The sequence below is a fragment of the Carcharhinus amblyrhynchos genome, chromosome 5, assembly GCF_965287045.1.
Source record: "Carcharhinus amblyrhynchos chromosome 5, sCarAmb.v2.hapA, whole genome shotgun sequence".
NCBI classification, from domain to species: domain Eukaryota; kingdom Metazoa; phylum Chordata; class Chondrichthyes; order Carcharhiniformes; family Carcharhinidae; genus Carcharhinus; species Carcharhinus amblyrhynchos.
The window spans coordinates 101,343,028-101,369,646 of NC_137328.1; the positions used below are offsets into that span (position 1 = coordinate 101,343,028).

A 26,619-nucleotide genomic window follows, 5' to 3' on the forward strand; every position below is an offset into this window, starting at 1 on the left:
ATTGGGGCTGTTTGATGATGATATCAGTGTTTTGTTCCATTCACAACTCTTCTGAGAATGAAGTAGCCCTTAACAACATGCAGCATCACTGGATAATAACCAGCCTTGGGCTGAAGAGTGACAGGTTATTCATGCTACTCAAGTGCCACATAATGGGCAGTCTGAATGAAAGAAAGCAATGTCTTGTCCTCATTCACTTTCAATTACACCGTGTGCCCCACAATTAGTATCTTATGGATCACAATTGACCAGCTGCTTATCAACACCAGCAAAAACCTTTGCAATGAGCAGTTTGCCTCCTAATCCTTCAGTCGTTACATTTTGTACAACATTCAAGGCAGGAATTTTTAAAAAGTTCATTCATGGGATGTGAGCGTGAAGATGAGACCAGCATTTGTTGCCCATCCCTAAATGCCCTAAGTGATGGTGAGCTGCCTTCTTGAACCTCTGCAGTCCAGGTGATGTATCCATAGTGTTGTTAGGGAGGGAGTTGGAGGATTTTGACCCAGTGACAGTAAGGGAATGGCAATATACTTGCAAGTCAGGACGGTGTGGGGCTTGGAGAGGGTGGCGATCACAATGCATGCTGCCCTTATTCTTCCAGGTGGTGGCAGTCTTGGGTTTGGAAGCTGTTGTCTAAGGAGGCTTGGTGAGTTCCTGAAGTACATCTTGTAGATGGTACACACTGCTGCCACTGTGCGTTGGTGATGGTGGTGGAAGTGAATGTTTGTGGAGGAGGTGCTAATCAACAGACTGTGTCTTGGATGATGTCAAGCCTTCTGAATATTTTTGGAGCTGCACTCATCCAGGCAGGTGAAGAGTATTCCACCACACTCCGGACTTGTGCTTTGTAGGACTTTTAGTCTCTAACCTGCTCATAAAACCAGTGTTTATGTGGCTAATTCAGTTGAGTTTCTGGTCAATAGTGTTGTTAGTGGGGAATTCAGCAAAAGCAATGCAACTGAACATTGCAAGGGCGATGGTTAAAATTTCTCTTGTTGGAGATAGACATTGCCTGGTACTTGTGCGGCATGAATGTTGCTTGCCACTTGTCAGCCCAAGTCTGATATTGTCCAGATACTGTTGCAATTGGACATGGACTGCCTCAGTATGAGTCATCACGAATAGTGCTGAACAACAGTGAGCATCCCCGTTTCTGACCTTACGATAGAGAAAAGGTCATTGTGGTCGCACGTTACAAGGACTATAGCCGTTCAAGGAAAGATCAACTTCATTTATATAGCTCTTCTCATGATCACAGGCTTTTGCACTACTTTTTAAGTGGAGCCACAGTTGCATTGCAGGAAATGCAGCAGTTTATGCACAGAAAGCTCCCACAAACAGCAAGGCATTACTGACGAGATAATCTGTTTTTGTGACGTTGATTAGGGGATAAGTATTGTCAAGGCATCAGGAATAACTGTCCTGCTCTTCAAAATAATGCCACGAGGTCTTTTATGGCTGCCTGAGAAAGCCAAGAAGGTTTCACTTTAATGTTTCAAGTGAAAATGAGTACTTCTGATAGTACAGCTCTCGTTCAGTGCTGCAATGGACTGTCAGGTGTGATTTTTGTACTCAAATCCTGCAGTGGGACTTGAACACGGAACCTTAGAATAAGGGGCATGCCACTGACTGAATCACTGCTGAACAAGGGAAATGAGAGATCATCTCAAGGTAAGTAAGTGATTGATAAAATGTGACCTGGCCATTGTCATGTCCATTGCAAGCACAGTATAGAAATAGAAAAGAAAATGTCCAAAGCACTTGCTTTGGGTGATACAGCAACAAAGGAGTTATGTCACTGAACTAGACAGGAGGTCAAATCCCAGAACAGCAGTCAGGGAATTTAAATACAATTATCTATGTTTCTGTACATATTTCTATAGATAAAGCTCTTGGGGTTAGAGGGGTCAAGGGATATTGTGGGAAGGAGGGAGGGAGGAATCAGGACACTGAATTTGATGATCAGTTATGATCGTAATGAATGGCAGAGCAGGCGCGAAGGGCCAAATGGCCTCTTCCTGCTTCTAGCTTTCAATTAAATCTGGAGTAAAAAGCTAGTATTGGTGAATATGAAATGACCCGATTATTGTTAAAAACCCAATGTTACACACTGTTGTCCTTTAAAGTTTATTTATTGTCACAAATAGACTTACATGAACACTGCAATGAAATTACTGTGAAAAAGGAAGATCTACTGCCCTTTCCCTGTCCAGTAGGTGTACGGCACCAAGACCACAGCAATGTAGTTGATTCTTAGCTACTCTCTGAAAATAAGCAATTCAGTTGCATGCAAATAGGAAGTTCACCTTTGAGGGCAATTAGGAATGGACAGAAATTGCTGGTCTTGATCTAGCCTTCTGCAAATGAGAATGGGACTGTCGTTGTCCATCACTTATTCAACATCAACTTTATGCTGTCAAACCCTAGCACAGAATTTTAGTTCAAATATTCTGTACAAATTCTAATGTTTCAAGCTATACCAGTTTTCTCCGCTGTTAAATCCAGAGTGTGATATGTGGAAAACCAGTACTCGGTTGATTATTAAGAAACATCTCATGATACAAATCATATGGGAAGTTCTTAATTTAACAGAAAAGCAACCACTCACCTCCCACAAATGCTGACAATATGTTTAAGCTCCTATAGTATACTACCCTTATAATTTCAATTTGTGCATGAAAGTTGAAAAGTAGCAGTGTTTAGCTGTAGGCTTCATAAAATAGCAGGCTGTCATTAAAAAGCACTAATATCACATTTCAGTAGCAGAATATTGTCTATTCAACCCATCAGATTTTCTTAGTGACCTTCATAAGCTGAAAGAAATCACTACCACTAGGGATTGGTGTGAAGCCTAGAAAAGGCTGAAGTATTAGGGAATATCTAACGGTTTAATTAAGCTTTAGATTAATCCCCAAGACTTGCCTCTATGATGCAGTCCAAGGAGCAAATGACAAAACTACCCTAGTTTAGTTATTTTGCTGCAGGATTGAATGGTCTGTAATTTTCTGCTCCATCAGACCTGCATTTAAAACAATACATATGGTATAAATAAGGATAATATCATTTTTGGGGTCAGATATTTTACAAGCTGCGCATATATATTTTGTTGAAATAACTTATGAAATCCTCCACTGTGCTTTCAGATTTCCCTGCATTGTGCACAATTCCCCAATTAAAAAGGAAATGAAAGCTAGCTACTCTCACAGCTTGGCTTGGGCTGTTTGATCTCCACTGCAAGAGCACAGATATTACTGCAATGGGCGAGTTTTTCAATCCATCCTCTTCTGAGAAAATCCCTCAATACTCTGTTCTACAAGACAACACATGGGGAATCCAAATCAGGGGACAGATTCCAGTTGCTTTTTTTACACACACTTGGTGAGTTGGCAGACTACGAATTGATCGAGGGATGCATGGCAATGAGTTTAATGAGGGTGAAGGTGTGGCTGCAAGTCTTTGCTAGGCAGCTTTGCAAGTCCCTCTGTTGTATACTGCATCATAACACACCAAAAGAAAATCCAATTCACCTCATGTGGGAGGTAGTTTCTCTTCGCATTCTGAAGACGAATTACTCATTGTCATATTTCTAGTATATCATTTGGTTGTGGAACAACTGGAATAGGTTGAGAGGAGTCCCGCAAGAATGATTTCCACTTTTTTACAATTTATTAGTGCTGGAGAAAACTCTGGTATGGATGCTTAAAAATAACAAAGGGTCAAAATTGCATTCACATAAATTAGTGCATCCAATTGACATAATTGCACAAGTTTAGGATGAAGTTAAACGTCAGAAGTTTCTGCTCATGGGTAGATCTATGGAACAAACTCCTGCTCATGAATTTGTTGCATCTTTTGGACCAGTTTCTGATTGAGGCTGATAGAATGCCATACAAAAGGCAGAGGGAATAATAATTTTCTTAGTGCAGTGGCAGAGTCGAGGGACTTGGGGTTACAGATTCACATGTCACTCAAGGCAGCACCTCAGCTGAATCAGATTTTAAAGGAAGCTGATGGATTTCTATATTTTCTACAAGGAGTTTAGAATGCAAAGGCCAAGAAGTACTGATGTGCTGATATAAAACCTCAGTTAGAGAACTATTTGAAATATTGAATTCCATGTTTACAGGTAAAATACTGAGGCTTTAATGAAGGTGCGACATCTGCTGGAAAGTAAATACAAACAAAAAGGAAAATTTGACAAGATTGGAGTTTTTTTTAAATGAGATCAATACGTTGGAAGCATTAAAATTGGCATTTTAGGATGGGGCAGGGTACATGGAAATATATTATGTGCAGTAATTGGGTGGAGGAGGGGGAGGAAGAGAAGGAAAAGGGAATGTAAGGGATTTAAAACAATAGGCAGGAAAAACATCTTTGAGGAGCTGTGGAATTCATTTCCAAGGTTTGTGGCTAAGGGAGAAATATTCAGGATTAATTTACATAGATAAAAGATGACATCGAAGGAAGTGGGAACAAATGCTATTGCAAACTAAACTTGCCTTTTATACGTAACCTTTCACCGTTCCAGGATGTCTAAAAGAGCTTTATAGCCAATTAAGCACTTTTTGAAGTCTGTTGTAATGCAGGAAATAGAGCAGCCGGTTTACACACAGGTTCCAGAACCAGCAAAGAAATAAGAGTTAAGATAATTGGCTTAAGCAACACTGGCAAAAGGATAAATACCGGCAGGATACTGGTGGAAAAACTCCTTTGCTGCTCTTTGAATAATGCCATGGGATATTCGATTTCTATCCAAGGGAGCTGACAGAGCCTTGATTTCACCTCTCATCTGAATGCCAGCACCTCTGGAAGCACAATACTCCTTTAGCACTGCACTGAGATGTCTCGTGTGCTTAAATCTTTGGTGTGGGACCAAAACCCACCACCTTCTGAGATGACAGTATTCCCACTAAGCCCTCTTGCTCATGTGCTGAGTAAACAAACAAATACAGGCTCCGTAGAGTCCAACACACTTAAAATGTTAATTGTTTCTTTCTCTGCAGATGCTGCCAGAATTTCTGAATTTATCCAGAAGTGTGTGTTTTGGTTATAAACATGGCCTGGTTGGGCTGAATGGCCCCTTTCAGCTCACATGCATTTTTAGGAAATCTCAGGTTAACGAGAGGGGAAGCTGACCAAAATACTGCGTCTCGCCTACTAAACAGGAGTGTTTGTGCAATATATTTCCCTTTAAAAGGCGGGGAAAGATCAGACTTAAAAGAAGAAGGTTAAATTTGATTTAACTGTTATTCTGCACATTCAGTGGAAAATAAAGCAACTCAACAATCCACATTACGTCTTGTGTCACTCAAGGAGTTACGAGAATGCATTTTTGAAAATTGGACTTGTGCCTATGGATACATGCAAGGATTAGACAATTCATTTAGGCGGCATGGTGGCACAGTGGTTAGCACTGCTGCCTTATACTGCCAGGAACCCGGGTTCAATTCTGGCCTTGGGTCACTATCTGTGTGGAGTTTGCATGTTCTCCCCACATCTGTGTTGGTGCACCGGTTTCCTCCCACGCTCTGAAGATGTGCGGGTTAGCCATGGTAAACTTCCCCTTAGTATCTGGGGGATTAGCAGGGTAGTTATGTGCAGTTATGGGATAGGGTCTGGGTAGGATTGTGGTCAGTGCAAACTCAATGGGCCAAATGGCCTCCTTCCACACTGTAGGGAATCTATGATCTATCATTGAAGGTTAGAACCCGTGAGTTAGGTTATCATGTTTCAAGAACCAGCTACCCTAACTGGAGAGAACAGTTCACTAACATCATTCATCAGTTAATTGAAAATCAGTCAGAAAGCATCAAGTCAGAGTTTGGCTTTGTCGGACAAAAAAATTCTTCCAAGAAAATGATCCAGCTCATTAATTTTAATGAAAAGATTTCCTTTCTAAAATGTATAATTATTAGTTTATTTAAAATAATGAATTTTTTCCTTAGAAAACTATAAACATGCAATTAACAATTTAAAAAGTAACATGTTTTACCATCTCTGTTAGATAGCAGATACACCAATCCATTGAGACACGTATCTGTAACTTCGGAAATATTGGTGGCACATCTTCCAATTGCCTGAATTGTGGCTGCAGCAAATTGCTTGTCCTGACTTTTCACATAGGTCTGAGCAAGAGGAGGAATGGGTAAAAGACAATCAAGTTACTCTGACTGATGTTCACCACTCCACACCCCATACCCTACAATAAACAAACTGTTATCTGGTAAGTGCAGGGTTTAAAAGTGCACTGCTCCATTATTAACTTCATACACTAACTTAGACGCTATAACTTAGTCAGGTACTGAAAGACTGAAATATTTAAAATAACCAATAGGTGGATAACTGAGCCAAACAGCAGAAATGCATTGACACACTGCCACCAAGTGGCAAGATGCAGTGGTGCATTTATAATTTCCTGTTCTCCAGTAAATCTATGGGTGTAATGAGTGGAGATGCGATACCTAAACTCGTTTAATTCCATACATTTGGATTCTAGAGTTATGGATACTCTCAACCTTTGCACACCATTATTTAGCCAATTCAGGAGCCATGTTAGCAGAGACTCGGGAACAGAACACTTATTTTACCATCCACTGGGGAATGGCACAAGGATGTATGGGATATATTCCAGGCAGAAAGTATATTTTTAAAAATCAACTCATTTGCCTGCAACTATTACAAACTGTTTAAAACAGACTGTAAGAATTCAAATATGTTAAATAAATGGTGAGCATTCTACATGTATTTACAACCCATATCCTAACTTGCAGTGGCACAGTGGCAGGGGCAGTATAGTGGCACAGTGGTTAACACTGCTGCATCACAGTGCCAGGGACACAGGTTCAATTCCTGGCTTGGCTCACTGTATGGAGTTTGCACATTTTCCCAGTGTCAGTGTGAGTTTCCTCTGGGTGCTCCGGTTTCCTCCCACAGTCCGAAAGACGTGTTGGTTAGCATTGGCCATGCTAAATTCTCCCTCAGTGTACCCGAACGGGTGCCAGCGTGTGGCGATTAGGAGATTTTCACAGTAACTTCAATGCAGTGTTAATATTGGCCTACTAGTGAGACAAATAAATAAACTTTAACTTTAAACTTTTAAAACTTTCGCAATATTAATAATTTGATGGAATGGAAAATGTCAAATCAGGCAGTGATTGTTATTGGACCCACCTGAAACTCTCGCAGAACTACAGATATGTTGGTTTCACTGGTCAGATTTGTCAGAATCTCAAGCTGTATACAAAAATAAAACATTTCACTCGAGGAATAACAGAGCTGTGGCCAAACATTCATATAAACACCAACAGCAAAAATCATATATACTCTGCTAGTTAAAAACAAAAATAAAACACAGCATTTAACAGAGCTTCAAATGAAAACCAAACTAAATTCAGCATCTGCTTTTAACTGGCTTACTTATTTTCGTAAAAGACCACTTATCAGGGGAGGGAGATAGAGAAAAGTGGTCACCAGCATCTTGCACTGGGTCCCTGGTGTTCATTATAGAAAAAAATTAAGAGCAATACTACTTTTAATTCAAAACTTGCTATTAACATCAAACTGGATGGAAGATCATAAATACAAAGGAGGCAAGGAGTGTTTAAAATTCTTTGTACCAATTAAACAGGTCAGCTCATGCATGACTGTTAGCAACTTTTGTTCACCTTGCAATGAGAAAATGTTGATACGTATAAATATAGGAGGAGTCACAATTAGCAAGGAAGGAGGATGGATAGAAATGATCATTCACTGAAAGTTTTCAGTCAAATTCGTTACCAAGAGAACTTATCCAAACCATAACAAATGTCAATGGCCAAATTATCAAGTTGAAGTATTTGCTCCCCTCCCCCCTCCAAACATGCACCAGCAAGGATTAGCAGCTTCTGGAGAGGCAGAAACGTTGTGGCAAAAAATATCAAGAAAAACTCTGTCTTGCATCTCACTCTGGTTCTGAAAACACAATTTATTAGGCATGTTTCTTTCCTGGAGTGGCAGGTTGCTGTAAAGTGTTCACATTTGTGCAAAGGCCAGATTGAGTAGGTAGCACAGTGGCACGTTGAGGCAGCAGTGCTAACCAACACCAGAGACCTGGGTTCAATTCCTGGCTTCAGTCTATGCAGAATCTGCGCATTCTCCCTGTGTCTGTGTGGGTTTTCTTCTGGGTGCTCTGGTTTCCTCCCACAATCTGAAAAGGCGTGCTGGTTAAGTACTAAATTCTCCCTCAGTGTACCCAAACAGGTGCGTAAGTGTGGCGACTAGGGGATTTTCACAGTAACTTCTTTGCAGTGTTAATGTAAGCCTACTTGTGACAATAATAAACTTTAAACCTCAAATGTTCCTGCCAATATTAACTATTACTTTCAAAAAATTCATTATTTTGGGTCAAGAAAATATGAGGATTCACAAATACTAGTAAACTGTGCTTGATAAGCTTTGGGAACTTCTGCAAACTTTGCTCTTCAGGAAATTATAAGGTGGCCTCGAATCCTCAACATGGATTGTAGATCTGCTGCTCACTGACCTTTTTCACTTTCACATTTTATGTCGCTAAGTTAATGGAATTAAAGCAAATAGCAGCAGCTGTTTAAGTCTGCATTGACAGCTGCTTATTGTAACTCCATTTGCAGCTCTCATTGATAAGTAGACTGGAAACTAACTCAGCTGGAACCATCCAAAAGACATTTTACATGCTGTTTGTGACAGGTCAAAAGTGTTACATGAAGCAGTTTGCTAAATGTATACTTGGTGTAGAAACTATACAAGACCCAAAACTATAGATCGATTCTAAACTGAATAAGCTCAGTGCCAAAAATAAACAGGTTTTTGTTTTTAGATCAAGTTAAAACAGACGTGTGGATATAAGTGCACGTGCTTCAGCAAATGCTGCAAAACAGCACACAGCTATTTTTTGAACTATTAAATTTACATTTTGGCCAGAATTTTACTGGCAGGCTTGCCCTGATTCCAAGGGTGGGTGAGGCTCAGAGAATGGCATTCTCCGCTGGTCTCAGACAGGATTGTATGAACCTCGGGTGGAAGTGCTGGTACAATTTCGCCGTTTAACATTATGCATCAAATGGTGTCTCACCATCAAAAAAATGTCTGCAAGTCTAGCCAGGAAACAACTGCGACAGTGTTTTCCTTCCAGTTGACTGATTAGGTTTATTGTACATGGTACACTATCTGCATTCTAATTGCATATGTTAACAAGGTGACATAATGATAAACAGAGTCAAATAAAGTGCTATACCTTCAAAATTTTTATCTGTGTTGGATCAGTTGATCGAACATAAAAACTCTTCAAGTATGGTTCAAACATCCCCTGTGGAAGAAGATTTGTCCTTTTTTATACAGTCTTTTTAAAGAACAAAAATGCAGAAGTATCCATAATTGACAATTCTGTCTAAATCAAAACTAATGTAAACATACTTTCCTTTGTATCGTCATTGTGGCAATGTTCTGCAAAACAATGTATTGCACTTCCCTGCATATTGAAGAGAAACAATGGGAGAGTTACTGAAGAACAGTAATTGTTCAAGGGTAAATCTTTCACACAGTTGAGATTTTAGATACTTCAAGAAAGCTTGGACAGGAGGGAAGATATTTCTCCTTTAAAATGCAGTGCTCTTGTAAAGTATATAATGGAAAACTGAAAAAAGCTCCTCCTTTGAATACTTAGTCATGGTAATTTACACTTTCACTTCTTTCCCCAGTTGCTCAGTAACAGATTACTAATGGCTATTTGTATAATCCATTCATTTTAACTGGAGAGATGTCATTTCAGACCAGCCTAGAGTCTTCTCAGGGGTCCTCAACATGTCATTGATGAAAACGAACATCTTACCAAGGCTATCCCCTCACACCCACTTCTTGCCTTCAAACAACCGCACATCCTCAAACAGACCACTGTCCGCAGCAAACTACCCAACCATCAGGAGAACAGTGACCAAGACACCATACAACCCTGCCACAGCAACCTCTGCAAGACATGCCGGATCATCGACATGGATACCATCAACTCATGTGAGAACACCATCCACTAGGTACACGGTACATACTCTTGCAACACGACCAACGTTGTCTACCTGACAGGCTGCAGGAAAGGATGTCCCAAGGCATGGTACATTGGGGAGACCATGCAGACACTACAACAACGGATGAACGAACACCACTCGACAATCACCAGGCAAGAGTGTTCTCTTCCTGTTGGTGAGCATTTCAGCAGTCACAGGCATTCAGCCTCTGATCTTCAGGTACGCATTCTCCAAGGGGGCCTTCACGACACACTACAGCGCAGAGTCGCTGAGCAGAAATTGATAGCCAAGTTCTGCACACGAGGACGGCCTCAACCAGGATCTTGGGTTCATGTCACACTATCTGTAACCCCCATGACTTGCCTGGGCTTGCAAAATCTCACTTACTGTCCTGTCTGGAGACAGGACACATCTCTTTAATCTAGGCTTAATGCTATCTCCACTCACATTGTCTGCACCTTTAAAGAGTCAATGAGCTGTAAAAACTCCCATTCTAATCATTATTCTGTAAACTGAGTGTGTGTCGTTACATCTCCTGTTTGTGATCAGAACTCTCCACTCACCTGACGAAGGGTCAGAGGCCCGAATGCTAGCGGCGTTTGCTTCCAAATAAACCTGTTGGACTTTAACCTGGTGTTGTGAGACTTCTTACTGTGCTTACCCCAGTCCAACGTCGACATCTCCACATCATTGCTCTTGCTGGTCCAATTAAGTTCCTAGTCAAAGGTAGCATCCAGGAATGGATTGTCTTGGTTCTATACATCAGTCCCAAATGATTGCCAAGTGTCAACTCACATTAAAATGACTAGGGTTGCTCCAAAGTAAAAACATTTAGTTATACTGAACCCAACCTTAAATGTCACTTAAACAAGAATGGGGACTTTAATGCACTAACTTGATCCTGTCCTTATCTGACATCCAGCGATGGATATTTCTAGGATCAAGTCCCTGGATAGCAATCATGACGGGCAAATCTTCGATAAATCACAGAATCCAGAGTCAACTCCAGTTACCTTACCACCATTCCAACAGATTCCGGAGTCACATTGCATTCAAAATATTAACCATGTTTCTCTCTCAAGATGCTGTCAGACTTGCTGGGTTTTTCCAGCACTTCTTTTTCATTTCAGATCTCTAGCATAGAGTATTTTGCTTCTATCCAACAGAGATTAGTTACCTCAGAAAAGATGAGGGATTGAACCAAGGGACTTTCCAAACTGTGACTCAATTGTGCAATTTTAACTACATGAGGAGGGAGAGTTAAACGCCTGAGCAGTTTCAGAGAAAAAAAACACACTGAATCTGAAAGCTCAGGTCTTGAAAGCTGCAGACATTTATAAACTGAAGCCAACAGTCTACTTTCCAAATGTATTGAGACATCAACCTTCTATTAGTTTTAAATGAATGGAACCCTTGACACACTAGAGGAGAGCACTTCTGCAAGTAGACTAAAACAAGTAACTTACCTGTGGCTTCGAAGCAACCGAACCAATGACTTTGCAACAATGTTGACCTCAGACTTTGGCGCAAGGTGCCAGTAAAGCTGAGCAACCCCCATTACCACCTGAAAAAAGTAAAGAACTTTATAACTCAATTATTAAACATCAGCTTCAACATCCACCTGTCATTCAATTCGATCGTGGTTGACCATTTGGCTGAACGTCACTTTTCTGCATTAACTCCATATCCACTGACGTCATGACTCTCCAGAAATCAATCGATTTCTATCTTGAACATGTTCAATGATTTCAGCTTCCACGGGCTCTATGGAAGAGGATTCCTAAGATTCACTATCCCTGTATATGAAGAAATTCCTCCCCACCTAAATCTGAAATGGCCTATTCCTTATTGTGAGATTATGCCCCCCTGATTTTCGACTCATCGGCCAGGGGAAACATTCATTCATCATGTCATGCCTTGTAAGAACTTTGCAAGTTTCAGCCCTCATTCTTTGAGGCTCTAGGGAACACAGACCCAATTTTCCCAATCTGTCCCATTATTTGATGAGGAAAGGATTTATCTCTGCTGTGAGATGATGTAATCATGCACTCAAAGGCCATTCTGATCACTTGCAATAAAGCTATGGAGGTAGCGAAAGCCATGTTTGAAAACAGGACGTAGAGGAGGTTTTTGAAAATGTGAAGTGGCACAGACAAGAGAATTGGAGCGTGATTCAGAGTGTCAGCTGAAGGATCTACAACAATTGAATATGACACTATTGAGTAGACCAGAATACGTGATTTGGCACATAATACAAGGGAGATTGCAAAAATCAGAAGACTTGAGCATTTGTAAGTCAGGCTCAAAATTTTGAATTCAGTGCAGAAAGTGAAGGGGTGGGTTGGAATGGAACGGAGGGCCTCTAGTTTTGGATGAGTTCACAGTTTGCATAGGATGGAGCTCTAGAAACCAGTGTTGGAGCACCACTGTCATTCAACCCAGGGATAAGAAGGGTGAAGAGGGGCCTCTCAACGATAATACAATCAAGGTGAAAAATGATGCTGGAGAAGTGGATAGGAGAAAAGATTAGAAGCTTAGCTCAAAAATCAGGTGGCACACCAACACACTGCACCATTGGATTCAATTTGAAAAGCAACAGAGGAGGATAGGCTTGAAGATCAAGATCTTTGAGTTTTTGACAGAAGCTGAATATGTTGTCTCCCTTTTTGCCAGTGTTAAATGGAGAAAACTCTGGCTCATCAACAACTTCAGGCAAACAATCAGACAATGTAGGAATTGTAATGAAGTTGGGAGTAGTGGAAAAGAGGTAGAGCGCAGAGTAATCACCTTATCAATGGAAATCAAGGTGAATGCCTATTGAAAGCACTTAGGGGCCACATATGGACAAATAGGGAGTCAAAAGTGAAGCTTTGCAGTAGTTATGAAATGCACTGGTGACAGGATAAAATTTTACAGAAATAATCTGCCTGCAAAAGCATACAGACTTGGCCAAATAAGTGAAAACAATTCCCCAATGTTCAGCCACGTAGGGAACACTGTGGAAAAGTGGAGCATAGTCAGCTATGTTAAATTTTAGAGGGGGTTAAAGGAGAGATAAGGCAACACAATTCAAGACAAAGCAGATAGAAACAGAGAATCCCTACACTGCAGCAAGCCATTCCACCCATCAAGCCTGCACTGACAACAATCCCACCCAGGCCCTATTCACATAGCCCCATGTATTTATCCCGCTAATCTCACTGCACTAAAGGGCAATTTAGCATGGCCAATCCACCTAACCTGCACATCTCTGGAGTGCATCTTTGGAGATGACAGTAAATGATCACGGCAGTTTCAGCAACATGGATAGTACAAAAACTGGGCTGAAGGAAATTGTGATCCTGGTGTTGTGAGATTTCTTACTGTGAAGGAAATTGAACAGAGGGCAGCCAGAGGACAGTAAGTTTCTGGATTTAGTGAGGAAGGGCAGATTGTTGTTTCTGTCCCAACCTCAACTTCACTGAGTTTTCTGTTAAAATCTATATTCATCCCTTTCTTACCTTTAGACTCCGGTACTAAAATTCTTATGACCACCTTCCCATTCGCCATAAATTTCAGCTCACCACAACCTTGCTGCTGTACCCTTCCTTACTCTGCCCCACTGAGCCATCATAATCTATGCAGGTTCATACTCGTCATGATTTATAATTCTCAACATATTCAAATGTCCCCATCATCACAATCCCTAATTTCACTGACATTCTCCAGGCTACAAGTCTCTAATCTTCACAGAATTGTTACAGCACGGGAGACAGCCACCATTTCACCTATCGCATCTGCACTTAAATTTCCATTGACTCCCTCACCTCACGTCCTTTGGAATTTCATCTCTAAACCGTTATATTTTGGCCATCCAGCACTTTCCCCTGGCCAGAAAAGTGGTTTTATCATTGTTTTTCCTTCAGTGAAATACAGTGCTTTATTAAAGGGTGATGTTCATCCAGCAGGACAAATGCAAACAAATAACATTCACCAAACAGCAACACCTATGCTAGATGTTGCACTGTCACATTAGATTACACATTTCCAGCGTGCAAGTCCTGCATTATTATCGCACCATTCTGGCAATATGGCTCTCTACTTGTCCCCTCTTGGGCAAGTGGCAACGCACTAGCTTCAACCAGTGGACAACCTCTTACTTAAATTCCCAATTTTTTTTCAGAAGTCAGGCCTCACGTCAGCTCCATTTCAACGACAGCCAAGAACCGACTGTGCTATCGCCTCTGGTCCATTGGAGTTGACGGCTGATAAGAAGACAACCAAACATGGGCCTGTGCGTGCATGGTTCTTCCTTGACTGACATGCAATGGCAATGCCAGTCAGCAAAAGCACACTTGCTCCACTTTCACTACCAGTCGAATGAAGCATTAGTGATATGAAGCCACTACATACCATTTAGAGGCAATCTGACTGGAAAGATGACACATCATTGTGCTATTTTCCTTCCCTTACTAGTCGTGTATATATCAAAAATGACATGGGTTTACTGATAACAATGAAGGTAATATGACATTATGATGCATACAGCAGCATTCCTGCTTTGCAGTAAAGGCCTGGTATTCCGGAGGAGCAGCCGATGATCTGGGTCCATTATGTAGGGCTTTTTAGCAACACTACTCCTGTTCTGGTCTTCATCGGAATCGTAGAACGTTTTCTCATTCTTTTCATCCAGCAACTCCTCCTGAAAACAAAATGAATAAATAATTCTAACAGAAACATATCCATCGCTACAAGCTTTCAAAAACTGCAACTGTATCAACCAAGCAAAAATATAACACTGCTTATATTAGTGAGCTTCTATTATAGCAATTGGAAATTATAAAGGGTCAACTTTTATTATATCTGCATGCAGTATTCATAATCACTGCCCGATAAAACCATGTTCAATTTGAACAAAGAGATAACAATCTGAACAGCCTCCTCTTACACTGTTAACTTCTATGGCATTGTTTCCATGTCCAGTACAATATGTTGTGAAAAAAATTACTTGTACACAACTTCATGTCATTTTCATTGCACATTTTAAGACACAAATGTTATAAAACACAGATTACAGTGCACCCAAGTTGTGTGTCAGCTGTACAATTCAAAGTTGCAGGTTATGCTGATCCTAATCTGCTTCATATTCAGATATATTTTCTGTTTTTGTGGCAAATTTGATGATTTCCATCAAGCAAAAGAAGTTATTTCCAAACTAAACATGAAATTCAGTGCATCCAATTATTTTTGGCCCCATTAAGGACTCATTTCCATAGAAGCTAATTATTTTCTCAATTCTAAAAGTGTAGGGAGGCTTTTACTTGTATCGTCAACATGAGAGACTAGTTTCAACTGATAACTAAATTACTTGTTCAAGCCTACAGTGGACAACCCAAAGATGCCCAGGTAAATACTAAAAAACTCATCTGAAGCATGGTAAAGGATGTTGTTTTTTGAAAAGCACTCAAGTCACAGAACAGTTGCCTTTTCTGTCAAAAGCACAATAAATAAATTAACTACCACTAAGTGAAGAAAAAGCAGACCTAAATCAGTCCCATCAAGAGCTCCATTCAGAACACAACCTAAAATTACCCTATTTTCACAACAGGCACTGACAGTGCTGTTAAGTGCATTAGCTGTCCACAGAGATGACAGCAAGCCATCAACTCCACTGAGCAAAGCCACTCAACAAGAAGCTGCACTTTATAGCTGTACATAACAGTAAATAACCTTCAATTAGTGGCAAGATGTGAATTGTGGAAACATTAGCTTACTAACAGCTGAAATTCTTGAGCTTTGCTGTTAACTAAATTTTAAAAAAACATATCTTTAGTGAAGGCGGGGAGGGGGTGAGTGTGGAATGCAAACCTTCCATTCCTCCTCAAGATTTAACTTTCAGCATAACATTTCTACATATTAATTTTGCAATTGTACAATCTGTTTGCTTACTCAACTCGGAACCAGTATCAAAGCAGAAATGCTTTGATACTGATGGCTTAATATTGTAGGGATGCATGATGGCTTAATATTGTAGGGATGCAAAATGGATATCATTAAAACCAGGATTCTGAAATTAGCAGTCTATCCAGAATTCAATTTTGAAATTAATAATTGTATTGGAGTTCATTTGATGTCACATCCTTAAATGCATTAATTATATTTTAAAAAGGACATTTAGGATATTTTCCAATCAACGTGGCCACAGAGCATTAGTACTGTACCAACTTTAAATTGTACACATCTTAACATTTACAATTTTCTACAATATCGATTCTGCAAGGAGCAAATAGAATAAAAAATACATCCAGCTTCTTTCAAAAAAATTGTTACTGGCAAGGCCAGCATTTATTGGCTATGCCTCATTGCCCTCAAGAATGTAGTGGTGGTGAGCCATATTCTTGTATTACTGTAGTCCGTACGAACTAAGCCTACTCCTACAATGCTGAGAGGTTTCAAAAATTTGTTTCAACAACAGTGAAGGAACGATGACATTCCCATGTCAGATGGTGTGCAACATGGAGAAAACCAGAGGGTTCTGGTGCTTCCATGGATATATGCAGTAGGTGAGGGCACTTTAAATCCAAAATCAATACTTTATTTTGAATGTGATTTCTGCCTCTGCCACCTTCTCACAACCTCTGGGTGATAAAAAAAGGGCCTGTTCGCTGTGGAATACGTCCTGTCTCCATGTGTAAATCCACTTTTTCATCCCTACTTGGCTCCATTCCTTATTTCACCACACTTGTACCATTTGTATTGCTAAACAAGACTTTTGGATTTCCTAAATGAGCTCCATCTCTTCTCATATTCCTCCAGATGGGCAGTCTTTTTTTCATTTCCTCTCTTAATTTTCTACAATCAGCCTGGTTTGCTCTCCCATCAACCTGACATCCATCACACGCACGCTTTTTCTGCTTCATCTTATCCTCTATCGTCTTTGCCAATCAAGGAGCTCTGGCTCTATTTGTCCTGAATTTCTTCCTTGTGGAAATGTACCTCGACAGTGCCCAAAGCTGCAGATCTCTACAACTCTTCAAAAGCAACTCTTGGTGCATTGCCGTTTTGATTCCAATTTGTCTGGGCCAGGTTTGTCTCACCCCATTGAAATTGCACCTCCCACTACCTACTTTTACATTCAATTGCTCCTTCAAGTCTAATCTAAACCTCATGATACCACAACTACTTTCCTGAATGTTCACCTACTCTCACGTAATCTACTTCATCATAGTATCCTTACAGTGCAGAAGACCATTCGGCCCATTAAGTCTGCACCAACCACAATCCCAACCAAGCCCTATCCCCATAACCCTATTTACCTACTCTACTAACCCCCTGACACTAAGGGCAATATAGCATGGCCAATCAACCTAACCCGTACATCTTTGGACTGTGGGAGGAAACTGCAGCACCCAGAGGAAACCCATGCAGACATGGGGGGAATGTGCAAACATCACAGTGACCTAAGCTGGAAATCGAACCTGGGTTCCTGGCACTAAGAGGCAGCAGTGCTAAATATTGTGCCACTGTGCCATCATTACCCTTCAGAGCAAGCTGATTACAATCAATAATGAATCAACACACAAACAGATGAAGAGGAGATAAGGAAACCCTCAGCAATGGAAAATTCTAGTCACCATTCATTCAAAATCAGTTGTTCCTCCCAGGATACTACATTCATGTTTGTGTCAAATCACAGATTACTCATGTTGTATACCTATGTACAGGATCCCAAAATAATCCTTGGCTACAAAATCTAGGTTGACACACCAGTGCTTTATTGAGAGAGTGCTGTCAGAAGTGGTGCTGAACCAGTGTTGGCAGCCCCTCAGGTGGATATAGAAGGTCTTATGGCATTATTTCAAAGAGCAGGGAGGCTTTCCCCGGGTTCTGTCGCTGATCCATACCTGAACAATACAAAGCAGATTAACTGGTTGTCACTATTTTGCTATAGTGGGAGCTTGATGTACGTAAATTAACTTCTACACTTTTTACATTACTGCAGTGATTACACTTCACAAGGTAGTTCATCGGCTGTTAAAGAACTTTGGGAGATCCTGAAGTCATGAAAAAGCCAAGTTACAACACTGGCATTGACTTGACATGTGGACAACAGCCCAGCTTTGGTCCTGTCCAGGGCTAAAAAGCAAGACAAATTTAATTTAGACACTTAAGCTGCCATCAGTCCACTCTCAACCATCAGCAAAGTGTTGGAAGGTGTCGACAACAGTACTACAAAATGACACTCACTCAGCAACATACTCATCTGATGCTCAGTTTGAGTTCTGCCAGGACCATTCAACTTTGGCCTCAACACAGGCTTGGTCTAAACATGAACAAAAGAGCTGAATTCTAAAGGTGAGACAAGAATAGTTGCCCTTGGACACCAAGACAGCATTTGACCCAGTTCAATATCAAGGAGCCCTAGAAAATTTGAAGGCAATGTGAATCGGGGAAAATTCTCCACTCATCAGAGACCTATTGAGCACAAAAGACAATTGCCATTGTAGGTCATCTCAGATCTAGGATATCACAAGAATTCGCCAAGATAGTGTTCGAGACTCCAACTATCTTCAGCTGCTTAATCAATGGCCATCTTTCCATTACGAGGTCAGAAGCAGGGATTTTTGCAGATGACTGCACAACGTTCAGCACCTTTCATTAACTCCTCTGATAGTGGAGCAGAACTTGGCACAACTTTCAGGTTTGGGCTGACAAATGACACATACCATTTACAGCATACAGGTGTCAGATAACGACTACACTGGTTCGAGAAGCTGGCTCACCAACGCCTTTTCAAAGACAATTAATAATGGAAAATAAATGGTGACCTTGCAAATAACACCCACATCCCAAGAATAAATTTTAAAAATTGACCGAAGGGCTGATATCCATCCCCTGCAATGAAATTCTTGAGCTAGAACTTTCAACCACTGAAAGTGGATAGCAACTGCATAATTTCACATCATGTAGGCTGAATGGAAAAAAGGGCAGTGTATTGTTATTCCAAGAACTGATGATCCATTCCCTTGAATTTCAGAACAGATTCTGTTTTTTTTTTAAAATGAGGTAAATGTCAGAATAGCATGCAAGAAACAATACTTTTCACTAAATGCTAACACATGTGATAATAATAAATCAAGTCAAAAATGAGGAAACTGTAAATTTGGTCATAAATAGGCCAATGATCAATGTTAGTAGCTTCAGCTGGACATTAGTGATCCAAAGAATGTCGCTGACATTATCCAAAGACTATTACCAGAAATTACAACCTATGAATGTTAAGAATGTAATGAACATGAAGGAGCGCAATCTTGTCCAGGAAGTATCCAAATCTAGATTAGATGATTAAGATTCTGGAATACATGATTAGAGTGGCTGAAAAGCAAGCACAATCATGACTCAAGGTATGATTCCCATTTATCAAATCGTATTATAGCCAAACTGCATCACACCCAGTTTATTACAATCTACTGTTAGATTATTCTTGCTTGTGAATATCTCATAAAAACACATATTCCACTTGAATATAGCAGAAGGGAGATCCATTGGCTTTATAGATAAATACAGTTCTACTGAACTAAAAGTCATCCATTCAATGTATTGTGCGTGTTTTAGTCAGTGGGCACATGAGCACCTCAATTGATCTCACCATGTCTGGGAAGAGTGGAAACTTCCTGCTTCCAAATACATCTCTGATGAAAGTGTGTTTAAAAAGCTTTAGATAAGGCAGGATAGAGCTTGACTCATATGCAAACTTTTCAGGCTAGTACTATAGGCCCAACTACCTTCCTTCCACCATAAGATTAAAGATGGTGATGTTCACTGATGATTGCACAATGTTCAGCACCATTCATAACTCCACAGATACTGAAGTAGTCCGTGTCGTGGTCAATATTCAGTGTTAAGCTTACAAGTGGCAGATCATATCCACGCCAAACAAGTGTCAAGCCGTGACCATCTCCAACAAAAGAGAATCTAACCATCACCCCAGCCATTCAATGGCATTGCCATCGCTGAATCCCTCACTAACATCATCCTGGGAGTTAGCATGGACCAGAAACTGAACTAGCCAAATAAATAGTGACCACAAAAGCAAGTCTGCTGTGGTGAATTTTGCAAAGAGTACCTCACCTCCTGACTTCACAAAGCCCATCCACCATCTAAAGGGCACAGATTACAAGCATGATGGGATATTTGTCACTTGGAACTGCACTCATCCAGACAACAACACCAATCTAGGAAAAAGCAGCCTGCTTGCTTGACACCCCATCCATCACATTTAACATGCACTCCCTCTGCCACAGTGGCAGTAGTGTGCACCAGCAACAAGAGGCATTGGCAACACCTCACTAGGGCTCCTTTGACAGCATGTTCCAAACCCATGTACCAACTAGAAGGACAAGGATAGCATATACCTGAGAACAGTTTCACCTGCATGTTCCCCTTCAAGTCACGCACCATCCTGACTTGGAACTTTATTGCCTTCACTATTGCTGCATCAAAATCCTGGAACTTCATTTCTGACAGCATTGTGGGTGTTCCTAGACAACAGGGGCTACAACTGTTTAAGAAGGCAGCTCACCATCACCTTCTCAAAGGCAGCATGATGGCACAATTGTCAGCACTGCTGCCTCTCCAGGGTCCCATGTTCAATTCCAGCCTTGGGTGACTCCCTGCATGGAGTTTACACACTCTCCTCACGTCTAGGTGGGTGCTCCAGTTTCTCTCCAGTCCAAAGAAGAGCAGGTTAGGTTGAATGGCCATGCTAAATTGCCCCTTAGTGCCCCAAGATGTGTAGGTCAGATGGATTAGCCATGGAAAATATGTGGGGTTACAGAGATAGACGGGGAGGGGGCCTGGGTAAGATACTCTTGACACAGAGTTCGTATGGACTGAATAGCCTCTTCTGCACTGCAGGGATACGATCAATTACATCTGGGCAATAAATGCTGGCGGCGCCATGTTGACACCCCATGAACAAATTGTTAACTCCTCTAAGAGATTCATTAAGCCTAAAGGCACACTAACAGTCAGATAATACAGAAAGAAATTAACCATGCAAACCCCTTTAAAAACTTAATACGCAACCACATTTTCATTCTACGAATTAAAATCCCATACCCAAATCATAACAAATACCAAACATGTGCCAATTTGATTCATCTCACATGATATCAAGAAACAGTTGAAAGCACTGGATACTACAAAGACGATGGGCCCTGACAACATTCCACCAATAGTACTGGAGACTTGTGCTCCAGAACTAATCATGCACTGGCATCAAGCCAACAACGTGGAAAATCGTCCAGGTACATACACTGTACACCAAAAGTAGTGCAAGTCCCACCCAGCCAACAGTCTGTTCTCAATCATAAGCAAAATGATGGAAGGCATCACTGACGGTGTTATCAAGTGGCAATTACTCAGCAATAACCTGTGCACTGACACTCAGTTTGGGTTCCACAATGGCCACTCAGCTCCTGACCTCATTACAGCCTTGGTATAAACATAGTTAAAAGAGCTGAACTCAGGAGGTGAGAGCGACTGCCCTTAACATCAAGGCAGTCTTTGATCAGGTATGACATGAAGGAGACCCAGTAAAAAATAAAGTCCATGGGGATCAGGGGAAAACTCCAGTGCCTGGCACAAAGGAAGATGGCTGTGCTCCAGCCCCAGGACATTGCAACAGGAGCACCTCAAGGTCATGTCCTATGTTCAAATATTTTAAGCTGCTTCATCAAGGACCTTCCCTCCATTAGGTCAGAGGTTGGTATGTTCACTGATGATTGCATAATGTTCCGCACCATTCAGGATAACAGATATTGAAGCATTCCGAGTACATACATACTAAGACCGAGACAATATTCGGGCTTTGGCTCACGAGTGGCAAGTAACATTAGCCTACACAAGGCAATGGCCATATCTAACGAGAGAATTTAACCATCATACCCTCATTCAAGGCATAACCATCACTGAATCCTCCATGATCAACACATGGCAGCAATGCAGATCACTTAGAAGACGCATTGTAGCAACTCACCAAGGCTCCTTCAACAGCGTCTTCCAACCCTCCACCACCTACAAGGGCAAGTGCATGGGGACACCGCCACCTTCAATTCTCCCTCCAAGTCACTCACCATCTGGACTTGGAATTATATCACCATTCCTTCACTGTCACTGGGTCAAAATGTTGGCACTATCCCCCAAACCCCCCACCAAATCACACTGTTGATATACCTACATCTCAGGGGCTGCAATGGTGCAAGAAGGCAGCTCATCATCTTAAGGGCAACTAGCAATGGGCAATAAATGCTGGCGTTGCCAGTAGCACCCACTTCTGTGAAAGAATGAAAAAACCTGTCATTGCACAATCCACTGCACAAGGACAAGTGACATCTTCTGCAGCCTTATGTGTTTTCTAAGTGGAGCAATCGGAAACAGACATGATACTGTGTGAAGGCAAAGATCAATGTGATGCAGGAGAAAAAAAATGCTGACAACTACCATGCTTTCATCAAGTTGCAACAGGACCGTTCTATGTGGCGTCTACACTGCAAAAAAAAGCCTCGTCACCTGTTACTTTAGAACGTGAAAGGGTCACATTTTAAATTCTACTTTTAGTATTTGAAGCAAAGCATTATTGCATTCTGTATTGATATACACTTGCAGCTTTTGTGACAGGATCATCATCTGATATGAATTACAATTCTTGGCTTGCAGCATGAAGAAGGTAGCTGCATCTGTGAAAGGCAAACTCAATGTACTTCCTACATAAAATCCCATTTACAGCATTAACCATGCATGATTGGATTTAGTTTGGATCAATGACAAACAATGTGATCGCACAGGGTTTTTCTAGAGGGTTTCCCTGGAGTACTCTTATGCAATGGGAGCTATTGAATCATCCATCTGTGAGATGATATTGATTACCGGTACCAATTGGATATTTTGCATCAGGGTATTAATGCTACCCAAAAGTGAAATTAAATTCACAGCCAGAATCTGCTCCAAGAGAAGTGATATTTTACTTCAAAAACTGACACCTAATGCTTTAGAGTAATCAGTGAGAATTCTTGTCCCAAAATTTTACCTTTTAAATAATAAGTAGCGCACAGAGCAGGTCCAAAATTAACACAGGTGCTTAATTCAGGGTCCTTCGCAAAGTAAATACAGTCCAGGAAGGCCACTGTGTCCAACTCATCTCCATCTGGAAAAACCTATCCACTGCAATCCATTCCAAAGGCACACAGGATCCCACCATTCCTAACTCTTATTCTAATTCCCTAGTTATGACTCTGACACTACATTCTGCACTCTCTCCCTTGATTCCATATGAACAATATGCTTTGTCTGTCTAGCATTCAACAAACAATACTTTTCAATGATCAAAATGAATGGCGGAGAGGCTTGAATGGCCTACTCCTGCTTCTAATTTCTACGTTTCTAGGACATTTCAGGAAATATGTTGAGCTGAGTTTTGTTGACTGTAGGGCAGATGTCCTGAGACAGTTTTTTGCTAAAAGGTGTGAAATCTGAAGCAGCTATTCAAAAACATTGTTGATTCAAAAAGCAGTCTTTGTTTCTGAATTTCTTGGATTTCCACATCAGAGTGGAAGAGATTGACAAGTTGTGTGGTATACCTTTACAAAAGTTACAGCGGTTTTACCTTGAGTAATATTACTGGATTTCATGAGTTGAAAATCTAGATGGGATTGTTGCCAAAAAGGTGTTTATTTGTGTCTTCTGACCAAGTGGGTTTATTGAGGGGTGTAAAACTATTTGAACAATGCAATTTTAAACTTGTATGTTTAAGTTTTCTTTTCTTCTCGTTTATGAATCTTTTTACTTTTAAAATCCGAAGCTGTTACTGGAATTCTCTGCTTCTGGGATCAGTCAGTTTCTCAGGAAAAAAGGTTATGGTCACCAAGATATGTTTCCCTTTGGGATTTGGCTTACTCAGCAAATAACATGTGTTTTGGTTGTATGATAGTGAACTTAACAAGTGATAGTCACCTCTCACGTCAATCTCAGTACTGCCACATTACCAGCCACCTGTTTCTTATTTCAACTAACTTCCAATTATATTTAGTCATTTTATGCAGATAAAAACCTTCATAGAATGGCACAGAAGCATAATCAAACAATAATGGATAATGAGTCAAAACTGGTATCAAGAGTAAACATGCAGCTTGGTGGGCTTTAAAATGACATCCAATCAAATTTGGAGACAATGGACTGACCCCAGAATGCAAGTCACTTCTGGTTTGAACATTGGCTGTTATGGCTATACAGACGAATTCATGAGTGGCAGTCCCTTCCAATAAATGAATAGCACTGGGGGCACTGTGCAGAAGCCAGAGTTAGAAGATCTGAAGGTGGGTCGGTGGAAGTGTACGTGCAGCACTGTTGGACTGAGTATATTTACAAAGATAGGGAAGAGCAGAGTCATGATGGAACTTAAACATGAAGTTGAAAATATTAACTCAGAAGATTTGGGCATCTGCAAGCCGATGTCATTCAGCAAACAAAGGGGTGATGGATGTGCAGGACTAGATACGAGTTAGGTTACTGCTGCAGTTTTAGATGAGTCAATGTTTACTGCAGGATAGGAGGCAGTACATATCAGTGCAATAGTAAAATCTGGAGATTATAAAAGAATACAGGTAACTTTAAACATTGTGAACTATAAGAGTGTGAAAAAGCACACACCTGACTAGATTACCAACTCTTGTAATTTTAAATATAGAAACATACAAACATTGGGTTTCTGAATGGATATGCTCGCTATCAGTATATGTATAATTAGATAGAATACAATCCCAATTCAGGTTCACCAGACAAAAAAAAACACTGCCTAAGTACAGCTTTAATCATTCAATTAAATCAGTTTGGATCAACAATGCTCTTTCAATTGATCACTGAAGGTAGGGTTTCTTTCATCAGCACTGTACACAAGTCATGTAGCTCTTCCGACTTCCAAATCTAAGGCACAACTTTAGTATCAGTGCAAGCACAGTAATTAATCAAATAAAGTTGCTCCTGCTACAATCTAAGCTTCGGTTTTTGGAAGAATTAGAAATGTTCAAAACAGCAATGTCATTGTTCTAGTCACTGCTCCATAACTCCAAGTAAATCTTAAAACAATCAACTTCACACAAAGGAGAAAGAGCTTGATTGAATTTTGATTATATTAGGTAAATTGAGACAAAGCACCATGCAACTCATTTGACAAACAGCTTGTCTTGATACTCAATGTATATGCTTTATTCTAAACACAATAAAGTATTCAAAGCATATTTTTTAAAACCCAAGGAGTAATGGAGCTGAATCAACTGCAGGGACGGTATTTAAACCGGATACGTCAACCATAAAGTTGCTCCAGCTGCTGATTAATTCAGCCCTTTGTCACTGCCCACATCAGGAACTCCATCCAATTCACTGTCCAACTATGTCTGCACCTGGTGTTTAAATTATGAAACAACAAAGGCAAATGCATGTTTAAATTAAATATCTCCTTCTCTTCATTTTTATGATCAAAATGAAGGATATGAATGTCAGAAAACAAAATAGAGAGGTGGCATTGACGGCCTCTGTACCTATCTTCATACACTCAATGCTGACCAGAAAAGGGAGTATATAGCCATGGAATCCCTCTAAGATGACCAAGATTGTTGCTCAAAATGCAGTTAAATTAATACACAGATTTATTAACACACTTCAGTGGCACGGTGGCACAGTGGTTAGTACTGCTGCCTCTCAGAGCTAGAAACCCAGGTTCAATTCTGGCCTTAAGTGACTGTGTCGAGTTTGCATGTTCTTCTTGTGTCTGTGTAGGTTTACTCCGGGTGATCTGGCTTCCTCCCATGTCTAAAAGTGTGCAAGTTAGGTGGATTGGCCATGCTAAGTTGTCTCTTCAAGTCGAAAAGCTGTGTAGAATAGGTAGATCAGCCATGGCAAATGCATAGGTTACATGGATGGGGGGTTGGGGTGTGGACCTGGCTAAGTTGTTCGTTTGGAGAGTTGGTGCACTTGATGGGTCAAATGGTCTCCTTCAGAATTCCATGGCTCTTGTACACTGTTGCACAAGCAACTGATGAAATTTTCTTAAAACGCATCTGCAAAAATATTTCAACTAACGAATTTGGACAACTGCTAATCTGCATCACTAACATTCTGACTCCCTGCAGAAGCTTAGGTCCCCAAAAGTACATTTTGCAATTATTTTGAACCATTCTACAGATTTGAGCTTTTAACTGCTCAGTTTTTTCAATACCAATTTTCAGCCAAAAATTAACCATTTTTACCCAAAATTAACCATTTTTGAAACCAGAGATTAAAAATTCACCATTTGTACTAAATGTACAAAACAAAATAAAGCTATATTGCTAAGACTGTGCCTATTGTGGTCTACAGAAGAAGCAGTGTCAGCCAACTGACAGTAATGGCCTTTGGCATAAAAGTGGGTCCTAAAAGCAAACACTTGAAATGGATCCATCTTCAAACAAATTTTCTTGAATAACGGATAGTGTGACTGATTAACTAAAAGACAATGCAAGACCACAATGGATCAAGCACCTCAATAATTACGGGGAGCATCACTGCT

General features: G+C 40.6%; 1 protein-coding gene across 4 annotated transcripts in view; it reads right to left on the reverse strand.

Moving 5' to 3' along the window:
- ap3b1a (adaptor related protein complex 3 subunit beta 1a) overlaps window positions 1-26,619 on the reverse strand; it is a 257,978-nt gene that overhangs the window by 134,526 nt on the left and 96,833 nt on the right. For all 4 annotated transcript variants that reach the window (XM_080189336.1, XM_080189334.1, XM_080189335.1 and 1 more), the window contains exons 8-13: window positions 14,563-14,718; window positions 11,504-11,601; window positions 9,433-9,487; window positions 9,254-9,325; window positions 7,174-7,236; window positions 5,996-6,128 (exon numbers count right to left, since the gene is read on the reverse strand). In XM_080189336.1, the coding sequence (XP_080045462.1) occupies window positions 5,996-6,128; window positions 7,174-7,236; window positions 9,254-9,325; window positions 9,433-9,487; window positions 11,504-11,601; window positions 14,563-14,718 (577 nt within the window). The remainder of the gene's footprint in view (window positions 1-5,995; window positions 6,129-7,173; window positions 7,237-9,253; window positions 9,326-9,432; window positions 9,488-11,503; window positions 11,602-14,562; window positions 14,719-26,619) is intronic.